Source organism: Camelina sativa, chromosome 10 (genome assembly GCF_000633955.1).
Source record: "Camelina sativa cultivar DH55 chromosome 10, Cs, whole genome shotgun sequence".
Classification (NCBI taxonomy): Eukaryota; Viridiplantae; Streptophyta; class Magnoliopsida; order Brassicales; family Brassicaceae; genus Camelina; species Camelina sativa.
This window is the reverse complement of record NC_025694.1, coordinates 8,841,680-8,857,868: the sequence shown is the minus strand read 5'-3', so window position 1 is coordinate 8,857,868 and position 16,189 is coordinate 8,841,680. Positions and strand designations below refer to the sequence as shown.

The following is a 16,189-nucleotide window of genomic DNA, read 5'->3' as shown; positions in this document are numbered from 1 at the left end:
TATAGAAGATATTAATAGTTGAGAGATTATATGATATATGTCATCATCAATATAGTGATAAATAAACGTATAAAACTATAATATGAAATTATGAGTTAATTGAGAGGACCAAATCAAATCTATATTTAGAAAGAGAAGAGAAAATATTAATTTATTACTTGAATTGTGTAAAAATATATAAAAAAAATCTCAGTTACAACGCGTATTCACTAAGTTATACTATATACATATGTCATTGTCCATACTGATTCGACTTCACAATCTCACTTATAAGTTACAACCCTTATTCACATTAGTCTACGAGATTTGCATAGACCTCACTTATAAAAATTATGGGTCCAATTGTCAAATTTTTAAAAGTTGTTATTAATACGTAGATGCCACTTAACAGTCTTCTCTTCGTGCTAAGTTTTCTTACTTTTAATAGTTTGTTCAACTAATTAACACATGTTAAAATTTAAAAATCTATATTTTTTGTAACGGCCTTTGTGATTAGTTTTGGTGTTTTTAATAGTTTGTTCCACTATTTAACATAGTGTTAAAACAAAAAGTTCTATATCTATTGTATTTATGTATACTGGTTTTTTTCTCATGTATTCTTACAGATTTTCATGTTTTTAATAGTTTGTCTCTAGTCCTATCTCTAGAAGCTTCGGTTGGTATGAGAGCCAAGTTTTTACATACCTTTTGATTCATGCAATTAAAACGATGGTTATGGTATAATGGTATTTTTCTCGTGGTCAATTTTCTTACTTTTATTGTGTATTTTTTTGCATTTTTGCATTTTTTTTAAAGTCAAATTAAAATTTTGTCACTTTTAATAACTTAATGATGAATACCAATTGAAACTTGCAAAATATAATTCAAACACTTTTACATTATTAACAACTAAACACCAATAAAGTAGGCATGAATTTTACATGTGAATCTTGACAATTGTTCAAGTTCTTCAATAATTTTTCTTAAAATTAAATGTAATCTATCACTTAGAACTTAGAAGTTATCTTTACCACATAAAAAACTCAAGCAAAGTGTCCATACCAAACAGTCCATACCATACCAAACAGTTTCAAGTAAAGGGTCGTTAAATACACACATAAACCACAGCAACTCATTCATCACCACTCTCACAACAAGAGCTAAGAAATTCTAAAGGTTACAAATCACTCTCTCTAATTTTTACTTTCACCATTCATTTACATTTTTTTTTTATTAAGTCTCTCTACTCTCTCATCTGTACATTTGTTATATTCTTCTTTACCTTGTTCTTGAGTTTTGCTCTTAATAATAAACACCGTACTTGAATATTTCAGGAAAAAAACAATGACGACAAGAGTGACAGATCAAGGTGGCATCAACGGAGACCTATTCGACGATGGTGTTAATGATTATGTGAGGAAAGTGATTGTCGGAGAATGCTCTCAGGGCATCACTTACATCAAGATTGAGTACGTGAGAGATGGAGTAGTCGTGGAACAAGAACATGGAAAAAAGACAGGAACACAAACACAGGTCTTATTTTTGTCTTATTATTATTCTCTCTCCCTCTCTTTCAACGAGATTAAATGATATTCTTTGTTTATAAAATTGCTCTGTTTTGCTCTGTGTTTAAGGCTGAGTTTGAAGTTAATCACCCAGACGAGTACATCACATTGATTTGGGGAACGATTAGAGATGATTACATATCTGAGAGTCGTATCATCAATATTGAGGACCTGGATGGATTAGACTTAGAGGAGGTTGTTTGTTATGTTTGCTCTGTTTTCAGTTCTGCTTATGGTTGTACCATTTTGTAATTGCTCTGTTTTTCTTGTTTTCAGTTAAACCCTCCACTTGAAAATTTCACTATACAAACTAGTCGAATGGATGAGAATCCTAGGTCTAAGTTTGGGGTGTCGGAGCTTCAGTTAAAGACATCATGCGGGAGAACATCTCAGGTGTTTGGTTCGCCCGGTTTGCTTAGCAAGGCGTTCAAGTTAAAAGGCAAAAACGGAACGAAACTTGTTGGGCTCCATGGTCGCTTTGGTGACTTTCTCTGCTCTATAGGAGCTCACTTTATCTTCGTTTCTGGTGCTTTCAAGCAAGTAAAACCTCATGGTGGAATCGTTGGGGACGCTTGGGACGATGGGGTTTACGACTGTGTGAGGAAAGTGCGTGTTGGAGAAGATGCTGATCGTGTCACGTCCGTTGAATTCGTATACAGTAATGGAGATCAGCTGATAACATATTGTCACGGCAAAAAGTTACAAGAACGTAAAGAGGTATATATATATAAATATTGGTTTCTTGAATGCATGTTCTGTTTTTATCCACTACTTTACTTATAATGTAACCCTGGTTCTGTAGTTTGTGCTGGACTATGAAAATGACGAGTACATAAAGTCCATTGAGGGATTCTACGATAGATATGGTTTCATTTCGTCTTTAACCTTCAAAACATCAAAGGATAGAGACTCTGAGGTATTTGGGAAACCGAATGGTACCAAATTCGTCATCATGGCAAAAGGGTTTGATAAGCTTGTCGGGTTCCGAGGAAGGTCTTACGGTAATCGTGTCACTTCTCTCGGAGCAAATTTTGCGGTGGTGGTAGCTCCACCAGTGAAGAAACTAGAAGCAAAAGGTGGGGATCCTGGTTGCGAGGAGTGGGATGATGGGATCCACGAAGGTGTTTACAAGATAATAGTATCAAGAGAACACTCAGTTGTGAAGGCGGTCAAGTTTGAGTACGTCAACGGATACGCCGACGGACAGTACCAAACTGTAAATGGAAACGATCACGTGAAGATCATCCCAGGTGATGATATCAAAGAGGTATTTGTTCTATTTCTCGAATTATTTATACCCAATGAACTTTTTAATGTTAATATAGTTTTATGTTGCGTTTTTGGTATAGTTTAAGCTTTGTTTAGGAGATGAATATATCACATCCGTTGAAGGACACTACGGTCAAAGACTGCGACTTTCTGGAATGGCGCGTGAATTAATTGAACTGATTGGATTCAAATACATAACGATGCTTAAGTTCAAGACAAACAAGGGTATAACATATGAAGCGTTGGGGAACGAAGAAGAAGATCATGAGTATGTGGGAGAATCGTTCGTGTTGGGTATGGAAGGTCACAAGATTGTTGGGTTCCATGGCAAGTTTGCATTTGACACTGTTCATCAAATTGGTGTTTACGTCAAGCCAATCGATAACCCTTAAAACTTTTTTTTATTTAGAAAGAGCAAAAGCTATATATAGATATGCTCTCCCTAAGTACCTTTTTATGTTATCGTCATGGTTTGGTGTTTCTAGAATTCCATTTGAATAAGAAGTACTCTGTTTTATACTCTGTTTTTATATTTACACTAGTTATCAAAATTTCTTCAATAACATATTATTATATAAATACTTCAAATGTTAGCTAACTTAATCCATTAAAAATGCAACAGAGAAACGCTAACAATGATCTTTCGGTTCCAAATCTAAGAAGCAAAAGGTGCATTTACCATTACATGCATATTTTTGTCACTATCACATAAACTCATTCTCCACTTGCGAGATCTATCAATATCAACATAGTTTCACATTCACTGGTAAAAGGGTTATAGAAACTCATTGTTGTGATCAGTCTTGTAAGAATCAATATAATTCACAAAGTTGAAACCTTTTTTCACCTAACAAGTTACAAATTTTCTTGCAAGTTGTATTCAAAATATTAATTTCAATAAAACCTACTTTTTAAAAGTGGAAACGGTTACTAATACGAACGATAATTTAATTTTCTACGGAACAAAATATCTGCAACCATGCGAAAACAAGAATTTTATGTTTTTGTAGTTCTTTTGAGACGAGAGAGAAAACGACAATCTAAAAAGTCATTCGTCACTTACTTTTGTCTTTGTCCATGACCATGCATAATAATTTTGACTTCGCAACATAATATACTATACTATACTACTCTTAATACACTACAATGAGGAATGAATATAATATACTACTCTTAGTATCTGACTTGTAAAACATGTGATCCACACCATATTTATAGTTTTACACAGATTATTTATTTAAATTGATTCTAAAATTGGATGATAAATAGCCAAATATTCTTAAAATGTAATTGATATTAGTGTATATATAATTTGCTCTGTTTTTCGAATAATTTAAAAATTTTATTTTATCAAGTGAAGCTGTAGTAGATTCACATTGTTTTTGCTTGCATTCTTTTAATTTTTTTCCATATACTGGAAGAAAATAGTTAAAATCAGAAAATGTGTAAAAATCANACCAAACAGTTTCAAGTAAAGGGTCGTTAAATACACACATAAACCACAGCAACTCATTCATCACCACTCTCACAACAAGAGCTAAGAAATTCTAAAGGTTACAAATCACTCTCTCTAATTTTTACTTTCACCATTCATTTACATTTTTTTTTTATTAAGTCTCTCTANTTACAAGAACGTAAAGAGGTATATATATATAAATATTGGTTTCTTGAATGCATGTTCTGTTTTTATCCACTACTTTACTTATAATGTAACCCTGGTTCTGTAGTTTGTGCTGGACTATGAAAATGACGAGTACATAAAGTCCATTGAGGGATTCTACGATAGATATGGTTTCATTTCGTCTTTAACCTTCAAAACATCAAAGGATAGAGACTCTGAGGTATTTGGGAAACCGAATGGTACCAAATTCGTCATCATGGCAAAAGGGTTTGATAAGCTTGTCGGGTTCCGAGGAAGGTCTTACGGTAATCGTGTCACTTCTCTCGGAGCAAATTTTGCGGTGGTGGTAGCTCCACCAGTGAAGAAACTAGAAGCAAAAGGTGGGGATCCTGGTTGCGAGGAGTGGGATGATGGGATCCACGAAGGTGTTTACAAGATAATAGTATCAAGAGAACACTCAGTTGTGAAGGCGGTCAAGTTTGAGTACGTCAACGGATACGCCGACGGACAGTACCAAACTGTAAATGGAAACGATCACGTGAAGATCATCCCAGGTGATGATATCAAAGAGGTATTTGTTCTATTTCTCGAATTATTTATACCCAATGAACTTTTTAATGTTAATATAGTTTTATGTTGCGTTTTTGGTATAGTTTAAGCTTTGTTTAGGAGATGAATATATCACATCCGTTGAAGGACACTACGGTCAAAGACTGCGACTTTCTGGAATGGCGCGTGAATTAATTGAACTGATTGGATTCAAATACATAACGATGCTTAAGTTCAAGACAAACAAGGGTATAACATATGAAGCGTTGGGGAACGAAGAAGAAGATCATGAGTATGTGGGAGAATCGTTCGTGTTGGGTATGGAAGGTCACAAGATTGTTGGGTTCCATGGCAAGTTTGCATTTGACACTGTTCATCAAATTGGTGTTTACGTCAAGCCAATCGATAACCCTTAAAACTTTTTTTTATTTAGAAAGAGCAAAAGCTATATATAGATATGCTCTCCCTAAGTACCTTTTTATGTTATCGTCATGGTTTGGTGTTTCTAGAATTCCATTTGAATAAGAAGTACTCTGTTTTATACTCTGTTTTTATATTTACACTAGTTATCAAAATTTCTTCAATAACATATTATTATATAAATACTTCAAATGTTAGCTAACTTAATCCATTAAAAATGCAACAGAGAAACGCTAACAATGATCTTTCGGTTCCAAATCTAAGAAGCAAAAGGTGCATTTACCATTACATGCATATTTTTGTCACTATCACATAAACTCATTCTCCACTTGCGAGATCTATCAATATCAACATAGTTTCACATTCACTGGTAAAAGGGTTATAGAAACTCATTGTTGTGATCAGTCTTGTAAGAATCAATATAATTCACAAAGTTGAAACCTTTTTTCACCTAACAAGTTACAAATTTTCTTGCAAGTTGTATTCAAAATATTAATTTCAATAAAACCTACTTTTTAAAAGTGGAAACGGTTACTAATACGAACGATAATTTAATTTTCTACGGAACAAAATATCTGCAACCATGCGAAAACAAGAATTTTATGTTTTTGTAGTTCTTTTGAGACGAGAGAGAAAACGACAATCTAAAAAGTCATTCGTCACTTACTTTTGTCTTTGTCCATGACCATGCATAATAATTTTGACTTCGCAACATAATATACTATACTATACTACTCTTAATACACTACAATGAGGAATGAATATAATATACTACTCTTAGTATCTGACTTGTAAAACATGTGATCCACACCATATTTATAGTTTTACACAGATTATTTATTTAAATTGATTCTAAAATTGGATGATAAATAGCCAAATATTCTTAAAATGTAATTGATATTAGTGTATATATAATTTGCTCTGTTTTTCGAATAATTTAAAAATTTTATTTTATCAAGTGAAGCTGTAGTAGATTCACATTGTTTTTGCTTGCATTCTTTTAATTTTTTTCCATATACTGGAAGAAAATAGTTAAAATCAGAAAATGTGTAAAAATCATTGTTGTTGACCGTAATTAATTGATCGACATTTTTTTCAAGCTTTATTTTTATTTTTTGCTAATGGAAATTTCTCTAATTTGTCGTTGGTCCTTCTGGTGCTGTAAAGTATAATTTCTATAAATACTAGAGAAGAAGAAGGAATATTATATACTTCACGAAAACATCACTCCACCGAGAATCAATCTCGTGTTGCCCAAAACAAATGATTTGGAGAAAGTAAGGTGCCAGTGTAGGCACACACACATTCATTCATTTTGTACGCTAATCTTGTGTGTGATATACCAAATTTTTATAAGTAGAAATGATCTCTGAACATATGACTCTACAACAAAGCATAATGAGAATCAAATTGGTGGACCTATGCTATGTACACAATTACACAAATTAGTGGACCTATGCGACTATGCGTGTATTAAGATTCTAAAAAGTAATCTTCTATTACTATCTTATGCTGTCTTGGTCGTTGTTGTTGTTTTTACCTCTCTTTAACAACAAAGTGATACGTCTCTTCTATTTATGTCGATCAGGAACACTCATAACCATAGTTATGAATTTTGTAAAACTGAAAAATAACCTTTATCTAATTATAGGTAACTAGAACTGATAAATGTAACAAAAGATACATAGATAATTATCATCAAGAAGCAGTAGTTAAAACCCTCATATCATGTCATCATACAAGTTACAGTAATATTGCAACCAAAGTACAGTAAATAGTCTCTGGTCGCATGCCCTAAAGCCTTTTTAGAAACCGGACATGTGGTCCAAGATTAGTTTCTGCCATGTCCTCTTAGATTCATTGCACCTTTTGTTCTTCTTGATGGTTCTGATCGTGCATGAGAAGGACTTGGATCAGTCGAGGGAAGCAACACTGGTTGCTCTCTGTTTACAAGACCGCCTGTAAATATATCAAAGAGATGATTACTCAGTGTTCCCAAAGGAAGGTACAACACACACAAAAAAAGGCGTAAGTTGAATACTTACTGCCAAAGGAACCAGACCGACCAGGTAACTGCATTTGCCTTCTGGCATTTCCACTCCAAGACTGCTCAAAGTCAGCCAATTCATCTGCAGAATTTTGCAATTGAAAAAGCAAACGGTAAATAAGTATCTCACATCCACTAAAGAATCTATCTGAAGCTTAACGAGAAAGTGTTACTTATACCTTCGTTTAAATTGTGCAAGGTCTGCGTTGTATCAACACGACCATCTGAGCTAAGTTTACGAGCAACTGTGTGGCCCTGGAAGCATAAGAAGATCACTTATATATGAGATCCAGCAAGACAAGATAAATTAATTCATTTTCCTCAACTCTGTAATGTAGAAACTACCTTGTTATGAAGGCCTCTCGAGATCCTGTGTGCAGCTTCCCGCGTTGCAGTGTTGGCCTCTCTGCTTTCTTCAAGAGTTAACTGTATCACAGTAAGACCGGTTTTAGCTATAAGCGTAAGCTAACATTCTTACACACACATCACACACACACACACACACACACTAGTAAAAGTGAAAAACTGACCCCATCACTTCCAGTCCGTCTGGTCTTGGAAGAAGTGTAGTAGTTACCGTTCTGACCACCGTAAGTAACAGAGGAGCTGTGGAAACTATAACTACGGGTTTGTGGTTGCCATAGTCCATTGTTCACCATACCACTAACATTCATGTTCTGCATTTGCTGTGAGTTCCTTCTCTCCGGATTTGCATTCATGTATAGCAACTCTCTGTTCCTTCTCTCTGCATCAAACATAAAAGAAAAACACATTCAGTTCCAATAGAAACAGTCCGCTTTACAACTAAGGTTGTTGTAATCACCACCTTCCGCTTCTACTCTAGCATATTCAGTATCAGCCTCACTGCTGGACCGGCCATGTTTGCCAAGACTCCCTCTCTTCTTCTCTTTCCCTTTTTCTTCTTCTTCTTCTTCTTCTTCCTTCTCATCATCATCAGAATCAATCTCTTCAATAATCGGTCCACGTGCTGATGATCGACTTGGTCCTGGTGGCTGATCAATAAAACCGGGTGGAGGACGCATTTCTGGAAAAGGATTCATGCTGGAACCTCCAAAGAAATTGGAGTGAAACATGCCGCCGCCGCCACCACCAAAAGGCTGGGTGAAGAAAGGATCATCAAACGGATCTCTTCCACCGAAAAAACTGGACATGAGATTTTGAGGAGGACCATTATTAAGACCACCAAAAGAGCCTCCTCCAAAACCAAATCCACCAAAAGGATCTCTACCACCACCACCTCCTTGCATCTTCCCCCCTTGGATAAACTTAACACAAAAAAAAACACAATTCCATAAGAGATCTCAAATTCTCTAGACTTACAAAAGCAATTTCAAGAGTGAAAAAATATCACAAAAACGAATCCTCTAAAAAAAAAAATCAAAATCGAAAAAGTACGACAGAGCAATAACATATAAATCAAAACCCTAACGAGAAACCCCAAATCGAAAAATTCAAAAACACACAAAAACCAAAATCAAACAAACATCATAGGAATTGAAGGAGATTGATCGACATACCTCAAACAACAAAGGAGATTGATCGAAAGACGAGAGAGAGAAGACTACTACTACTCTCGAGTTATATCGTTTGAGGAAACTTTTATTTTGCCTCAGCAGCAGCAGAAGAAGAAGAAGGAATTCAGGAATAATAAGAATGAATCTTGAGGAATTACACAAGTCGCTATATGATTGGCTGATGGTTTTGGGCACCGGACACCTTTCCTGTAATTTTTGGTCTTCCTGCTCTCGTGGATTTATTTCTAAACATGTTGCATAATTTTACAACTTTTTTACTATTTTGTTAAATATCTAATATATTTTTTTATTAATTGAATTGTGATTTTTAAAAATTATTTTAATGAGTTCCCTCTCAATTTCGTATTAGTTATAAAAAAAATTAGTATTGAAAAAAGAAGAAAAGTTAAAATTTTGGATATTTATATAACTTTATAACTAAAAAGTAAAAATTGTTGTTTTTTTGTTGCCAACGTATATTATGCATGAATAACAATTATAACATACAGACATAAAATCTTGCCACATTATTTTATTCTAAAACGGATTACAATTGATATATTTCTTTTTTTTGTTAACTTTTTGGTAATTGGAAATTACATTTAATGGTAATTTTTCCCTTTCCAAAAAAAAAAAAACATTTTATTATCTTAATACAGTAATGTTGTAATTTTAAAATAAACATGGAAAATTTATGTATATAATATTTATCCAAAGTATATCCTATATATCTGAAGCGAAGCCAAACAACGTCGTTTTGTCTCAAACAAACTTATTAACGACGACATCATAACAGAATTGCTAACGGTGTTAACTGTTGTGTCACCTTAAATTATAAAATGAGGTTTTTGCCCTGGTCAAAAATGTTTCAAATGGGAAGTCAACTACAACTCTGTGTTTTTAAATCTCCGCAGACAAAATTGATGATATAGATGACTTTTTTAAAAAAGTTTATGGTTAAAACGACGTTTTTCTCAATATAGTTTACCATTTATATATTATTTTACTCAAAACTAAAATTTCATAACACAAAACCAAAATCACCATCATAAGATTGATCGGAAAGTCCATTCATTGAGCTCAAAACAAGAATAATCAGGATTTTAGATTTTTTTTTTCTTTTTTACTCAGCAGAAACTATGTCTTACATATGTCACGCAGTGATTTGCTAATGATTTTATAGTTTTAATATTTCTTAAATCCATTTTCTATATACTTTATTACTTTAATTGGATTTTTCTTTAGTTATTTAAATGACTTTCCTTGCAATTTCGTATTTGTTTAATTTTTATATTAACAACATAATAAAAGTTAAAATTTTGAGTATTTATTACTTATAACTAAAAATAATTGGTTGATCTAAATTAATTTTTTTTTTGCCATCGTATATAATTCACTAGCTTATTTCAAAAAACTAAATCCAGAGTACAAATAGTTTGCATGAATAATGTCATACCACTTTTTGTTAATTATAATCAAAAACAGGTAAAAATGGTATATTTCTTTTCTTAGGTTTTTGGTATATGCAAAATACATTCAATAATAATGTTCACCTATACTTAAAAGAGAGAGTGGAAAAGTGTACATAATTTAAAGCTATAGGTACACATGAGTGTAATTCATGGATAGTTTTCTAAACATGGCATAATTTACAGAAAATTATATATTTTGTTTCCTTTAGTTAAATCCCTAATAAGTTTTATAATTATCAATTTTTTTTTTTTTTTTTTTTGTAGATGCCCATGGATTTCAAGTGAGCAAGAATCAGATATAGTGTGGGCTTTTACACAAGACACCATTGTAGTTGAAGCGAGCACCTCTCTTGCATTAATAAGAAAAGCATCAAGGACTTTTCAGACTTGAGTAATCTCACTATTCCGATCTATATCCAAATATATGATAGATATCGTCAATCCATGTTATTATCATCTATAGATCACAATGAAAATGTATATTTATGAAATGTGAATATCAAATGAACATGTTTGTTGTGTGTAAAAAGATAGATACTTGAGAAATTTTATTTTCACAAAAAAAATAAAAAGATAGGGACAAAACATCCACGAAAGGCACTAAAGCAAATTTACACAAGACAAGGTATATTGATAAATACACAAATCAAATTTCAATTCCAAAAGTTTTAAGTCTAAAGGTCTATATAGAAACTGAAGCGGCTCCATCTCCGACATGCTCGCATTGTCTAAACCTCCAAGTGACGGCTACTTCTTCATATCTTCTGTAGTGTGCAATGGCACGAACCATTACATTTGATCACTTCCAAATACTTGATTCAAGAAAAGAAATAAACAAGCTTTTCAAAGCTTTGATGGTGTATATGTCCAAAGATTTTACTTGTATTGACTCGATAATCAAGTGAGAGTTGTATTACCTCAATAGTTGTGGTATACGAGTACGAGTGACCAACATTAATTTTGTGATTATTTACGGCAAATGCTATGTTCAGTACCTGGAAAGCAAGCGAGGAAGGCTTTGGATCAGAAAAAAGAATTGGCATCGTTAAGGTGCAATGAAACAAACAAGCAAACAAAACGGAGATTGGGATATATATGTATCTTGGACTCACCAAACGCAACAAAGCCACAAAGGTGTAGTGAAACGGTTATCTCACCATCTCCATCGCTGAAGGAATTCGAGTAAAACTGGCAATAGTGATATTGCAACCACGTACCGCTGTCTTAAAAAATGTACAAAACTGCATTTTGACATATTGGGAATGCATTAAAGATCATGGAAACATTAATGAACAGAACATATCAAGTTCACAAAAATATGCGGTTGGGGTAGTGTGTCATTATTGTCAAAAGCATGGCTCTAAAGCGAATCAGTTAGCATTAATCAAAACAAAAGAATAGAAACTACTTGCAATCCCCTCGTTTCAGCAATCATCCACATGACTAAAGTTCTAATCATATACATATATTAGTAAGCCCAAAAACAACTTCATTCAGTGATGTTATGATAAGTTGACATATATATACCAAGAATAAGAGAAAAGACTTGTATCAATGCCTCTCACACGAATTTAATAAAGAATCATCTTCAGGAACTATGTGTTTCACAGAAGTAGAGCTGTGACTGGCAGATGGTTCGAGTCATTCGGAAACCATTCCTGTAATTTGATCATGCTCTCTCATTGCTTAATTTATGAGGGTCAACGTCTGAGAGCAGAGAGATGCCCAACGGTCAACGATCGACGGTTAGGAATTGCTTAGAAACCCAACGGTAGTCCACGTGGAGGGATGATGCCATTGCCACGTCATAATAACCGTATAAGCTGGGCCTGGGAGACTGGGAGTATACGAATGTGGATCCATCAAACGGTTATTATTTGCTGACAAATCCACGTGGAGGTAATCTACCCATGTTTTTCTTTTTCTATAAAACAAACTTACGTCGTTTCATTCTTTTATCTTTTTTCTACTGCGCTTCATTTTTTTTCTCGAGAAAGATTCTTGTTTCTTTTATTTTCTCGAGAAACTTACTGAGAGATTCTTAAGCGGGTGTGAACGATCAAGAAGAACTCTACTCTACCATGTCTGCTGAACAACAGCCACAGCCACCAGCGATGTACAATTCTTCATCTTCTTCTTTTTTCCTCGTTTCATGCTTTCAATTCGTTTTCTTGGTACGCAAGACATCTCTGTTATATGCTTGCTGAATCGATGAGATTGTTTTATAGAGATTGTTTTCGTGAGATTTTGCATCTTGGTGAATCTAGTGTTGAATTCGCTTGGTTTGGTTTGATCTTTAGAGAACATAGATCTTTGAAATTGATAGAGAACTCGCTTGGGGTGATTGCATTGATCTCATTAAAAACAAGTAAAGTGATCTCATTGAACTCGCTGTGTCTAACAACATGACCATCCTACCGTTGTCTGCAACAGGCCTTATCTCTCAAGCTGAGCTGACGCAGAGAGGTTATCCAGAATCTGTCACATTCGGCGTAAGTCTCTGTTAATTTGTTTTCGAATAATAATCAATTCAGGTTTTTGCACATGCAAAACAACGTTTCTTGATCGTCTTTTGGAAAAAACAGGGTCCTCGCCGAATTGAGGCCATCATTGGTACAATCTATCCACCACACCTAAATGTATGGAGGACTGTTGAGGTCCTAGTTACACTTTCTGGTATTGATGGTGGTCCTTGTAGAGGCATCCGGCTTGTGTCTCATGGAGATGTTGAGGTATAGTTTAATAGTTGTTACTTTTAGTTACATTTTAAAAAGTCTCTGCTTCAAGAGGTATTCACAGCTTTTGTTTCCTTCTTACTAATGCAGGTGAAATATCTAATGCGAAGAGTACTACAGGAAGAGGTACCAGTCCCGCGAGTGCTTCCACCAGCTGCAAGGTTTTCTATACTTCTATCTAGTTGCAGTTTTGTCTTCTTGCTTTACAAAGTTTTGGAAATAAAGAGGGTTTTTTTTTTAAATCATATTCTTCAGGGAACACATAATGCTCACATTCACCACTAATCGAGTATGTTATACCCTTTCAATTCTTCCAAACTTTATAGAAACTGTTCTTTTCAAAGTGTGACGTTTTTGTTTTGTATCTTTGGTGCCAGGAAATCTGTGGATCGTTAGCATCGCTTTCTCAGAGGACCGGTCAGATCATCTACGTTAGAAATGCAACAGGGAAAATTTCAGATGGCACTGTATACTCTGTTACACGCCACGAGATGCTGACAAACTTGGTATATGTTTACTTTAGACAAAAAAAAAAAAGAAGAAGAAGAGATTCATGCAACAGGTTATTGATTGAAATATGAATTGCAGGGCCGTGATGATATAATACAGCTAATGGGCGGAGTCTTCCCAAATGGGACTGGAACTCTCAATGTTACACTATCTGGTGTGTTTGGAGGAACTGCAATAGCTTATAGGCTTATCACTGATGGAAATGTTGTGGTAATTACTCTCTTTCTCAACTATACTTTATTGGAATTTTTGGGTTATTTGTTTCTGCCCAATAAGACATCAACTTTACTTGTTGCAGTTGGATGTGACTTTAATCCGGAACCACTAGCTTAACCGGACGGAAGCAAACCTGTAGAGTAGAGTCGAGTCGACAAGAAGACATGGCTGAAACGAGTTTTTAGAAATTCAGATTTGTGATACACACTCAAGGAACTTAGAGTAGAAATATACTTACTTACTTGTTACGGTTTTGTGTGCTTGCAAAGCATTTCCTTATCTCTTGAGATTCTTTTGCACTTGTAGGTTTCCTTTTCATGAGTTTAGACTTACTATGTGACACCATTTAATCGATTTACAGAGTCTACGATTTTTAAATAGCTATTATTACTCGATGCAACAACTGGTATATTAGTCTTGTTGGGTGGATTAAACACAACATCCTTTCACCTTAGCAACCTGGCTGTTTAGGCAGATTTTGAAACAGAGAGCTACGGCTATCTACAGGATTAGAATCAAACCTGATAATGGTCTAAGCTGCAGAATCTGGACTGTTCGTGGACACCTTATAGTCCTTGAGGACCAAAAAAACTTCACTGTGAGGAGAAGCACTTTGGTCTCTCCTAGAAATAATTATGAAAAGTGATATGCATATAAAATACACAAACAAAAATGGTCATGGAGTATATTTTTAAGTTTACCAAAAATTACACTTGTGTATTTCAAAACCAGTTCAAATTTACATGTTGAAGATCAACGAGAAGAGCCACAAAATCAACAGAAAGATAGGCAAGTACTTGATTCTTCCATGCTAGTTCGTTTTGCACTTACTCTACATTCTTGAGATCGACCTCGTGTTGCAGACAATACTCTCATGAACCATGCATATTTCAAGTGGTGATGGTCATTAGTGTGAGAGACTTGTTGGACATTAGTGGGACATAACGAAAAAAGAGAAGCAAATCTCATCATTCATTAAAATAACGACCAAATCAGAGTCTAAAGAGATGGGTTTGAAATACATTATAAAGTCACAAGTTCAACCTAAACCCCTTACAAAAACTAAACGAACTAGAACCTAGAGATCCAAGATCATTCCGAGAACAGCATCAGAAGCTTGGAGACTCGGAAGCACTGAGTAGCTCAATTAATAATTTTCCTTGGATGGCTTATGATTCTGGGTCTTGACCTGATAGTTAGACCACCATGGACAGTAGTAGTACTAGGGAGAGTATCTTCCATCACCTTTGGGACAGTGAAATTGAAATCTTCAAGCGGTGCATAACTATAATCCTGGTTGGCTTCAATGAATGCTGCGATTTCGTTGCGAGACTTGAGCCTCTTCCCAGTAGGAGTTATGTAGTAAGCATCCACTTTCGAGTAGTCCTTTCTCAGAATTAAGCTCCTCTTGAACCCTCTTGGTGTTCTAGGCAAGCCAGGCTTGTCAATGGCCCATGTTCTGGAGGAATCATAGTTCAGGTCTGCAGCATCTTTACAGGAAACACCTTCTTTCTTGTTGCACACAAATGGGTCCTCTCGTTGTCTACTTCTGATCTCCTCATACTCTTCTTGAGTATCAATCTTCCTCCACTTCAAGCAAAGTTTACATTCAACAGCGTAGATATCAATCGACCTCCCTGAAGCAATGAATTTTCTCTGCACATATACGAATATGGAATCTCTGTGAAAAAAAAGAGAACCACACTCTCTCACACACACACACACACATGCCACTTGGATAAAATATAACCAAACAAGAACCATGCTACAACAGGTTGATTCACACAGCTCGTCTTAATCTATGGCAAAGACTAGAAAACATGCCTAGAGAACACAAAGTTTCACACTTTTCAAGACCCCTTCTTCTAAAATACAGTCCGGAACCACAAAAATATAGCAAACACATTCATAAAGAGGGTAATAATAAAAGCCTGATTCCCCAAACGGATAGAGCAAAACTTATGTTCAATAAAGCTAATATGTTAAATGATGTCTCTCAACTGAGAAAATCTCCAAGTTAGAGAGACAGAATTGAATTGTACGGAACATAAACTGCATAAGATCTGTTAGTATAATATTAACAGACACAAAGCGAAATCGAAGTGTGTGCAGTGAAGTAAAGTGGGTGTTTTACTACTATACCTTAGCGGTGGTTGATGACGCTGATGCTGCTGATTTCGCATCCATCTTCCCACTTTTTTTGCCGGTGACCGAGAGAGACTTCTTCCAATTCACTGCCGTAAAAGGAACAAAAAAAAAAAAAAAAAAAAA

The 16,189-nt window shown here is 34.7% G+C and overlaps 4 protein-coding genes across 4 annotated transcripts in view; 2 read left to right on the top strand and 2 right to left on the bottom strand.

Moving 5' to 3' along the window:
* On the top strand, positions 1,108-3,309 carry LOC104718043 (jacalin-related lectin 45-like). Its single transcript, XM_010435703.1, has 6 exons — positions 1,108-1,155; positions 1,314-1,512; positions 1,614-1,739; positions 1,821-2,261; positions 2,347-2,811; positions 2,894-3,309. The coding sequence occupies exons 2-6, from the start codon at positions 1,324-1,326 to the stop codon at positions 3,203-3,205; spliced, it is 1,533 nt and encodes a 510-aa protein (XP_010434005.1). The 5' UTR covers positions 1,108-1,155; positions 1,314-1,323; the 3' UTR covers positions 3,206-3,309.
* LOC104718042 (jacalin-related lectin 45-like) lies at positions 4,255-5,503 on the top strand. Its single transcript, XM_010435702.2, has 3 exons — positions 4,255-4,284; positions 4,541-5,005; positions 5,088-5,503. Exons 1-3 carry the CDS (start codon positions 4,255-4,257, stop codon positions 5,397-5,399), a joined length of 807 nt encoding a protein of 268 aa, XP_010434004.2. The 3' UTR covers positions 5,400-5,503.
* Positions 7,040-9,215, bottom strand: LOC104718041. The gene is made up of 7 exons (XM_010435701.2): positions 8,989-9,215; positions 8,277-8,736; positions 7,981-8,195; positions 7,796-7,876; positions 7,630-7,705; positions 7,449-7,532; positions 7,040-7,362 (listed from the first exon to the last, which is right to left on the bottom strand). Exons 2-7 carry the CDS (start codon positions 8,716-8,718, stop codon positions 7,235-7,237), a joined length of 1,026 nt encoding a protein of 341 aa, XP_010434003.1. The 5' UTR covers positions 8,719-8,736; positions 8,989-9,215; the 3' UTR covers positions 7,040-7,234.
* LOC104718040 (methyl-CpG-binding domain-containing protein 1-like) overlaps positions 14,870-16,189 on the bottom strand; it is a 5,290-nt gene continuing 3,970 nt past the window's right edge. Inside the window, exons 2-3 of the mRNA XM_010435700.2 lie at positions 16,061-16,152; positions 14,870-15,574 (exon numbers count right to left, since the gene is read on the bottom strand). Coding sequence (XP_010434002.1) covers positions 15,062-15,574; positions 16,061-16,105 — 558 coding nt within the window. The 5' untranslated portion in view covers positions 16,106-16,152 and the 3' untranslated portion in view covers positions 14,870-15,061. The remainder of the gene's footprint in view (positions 15,575-16,060; positions 16,153-16,189) is intronic.

Excerpts from the sequence above, each read along its gene's own strand:
- LOC104718043 (XM_010435703.1), top strand. The coding sequence starts at position 1,324 with ATGACGACAAGAGTGACAGATCAAGGTGGCATCAACGGAGACCTATTC. Across the intron at positions 2,262-2,346 it reads AGTTACAAGAACGTAAAGAG|TTTGTGCTGGACTATGAAAA; the intron begins GTATATATATAT and ends CTGGTTCTGTAG. Across the intron at positions 2,812-2,893 it reads CAGGTGATGATATCAAAGAG|TTTAAGCTTTGTTTAGGAGA; the intron begins GTATTTGTTCTA and ends TTTTTGGTATAG.
- LOC104718041 (XM_010435701.2), bottom strand. The coding sequence starts at position 8,718 with ATGCAAGGAGGTGGTGGTGGTAGAGATCCTTTTGGTGGATTTGGTTTT. Across the intron at positions 7,877-7,980 it reads GACGGACTGGAAGTGATGGG|TTAACTCTTGAAGAAAGCAG; the intron begins GTCAGTTTTTCA and ends ACTGTGATACAG. Across the intron at positions 7,706-7,795 it reads CGAGAGGCCTTCATAACAAG|GGCCACACAGTTGCTCGTAA; the intron begins GTAGTTTCTACA and ends TTATGCTTCCAG.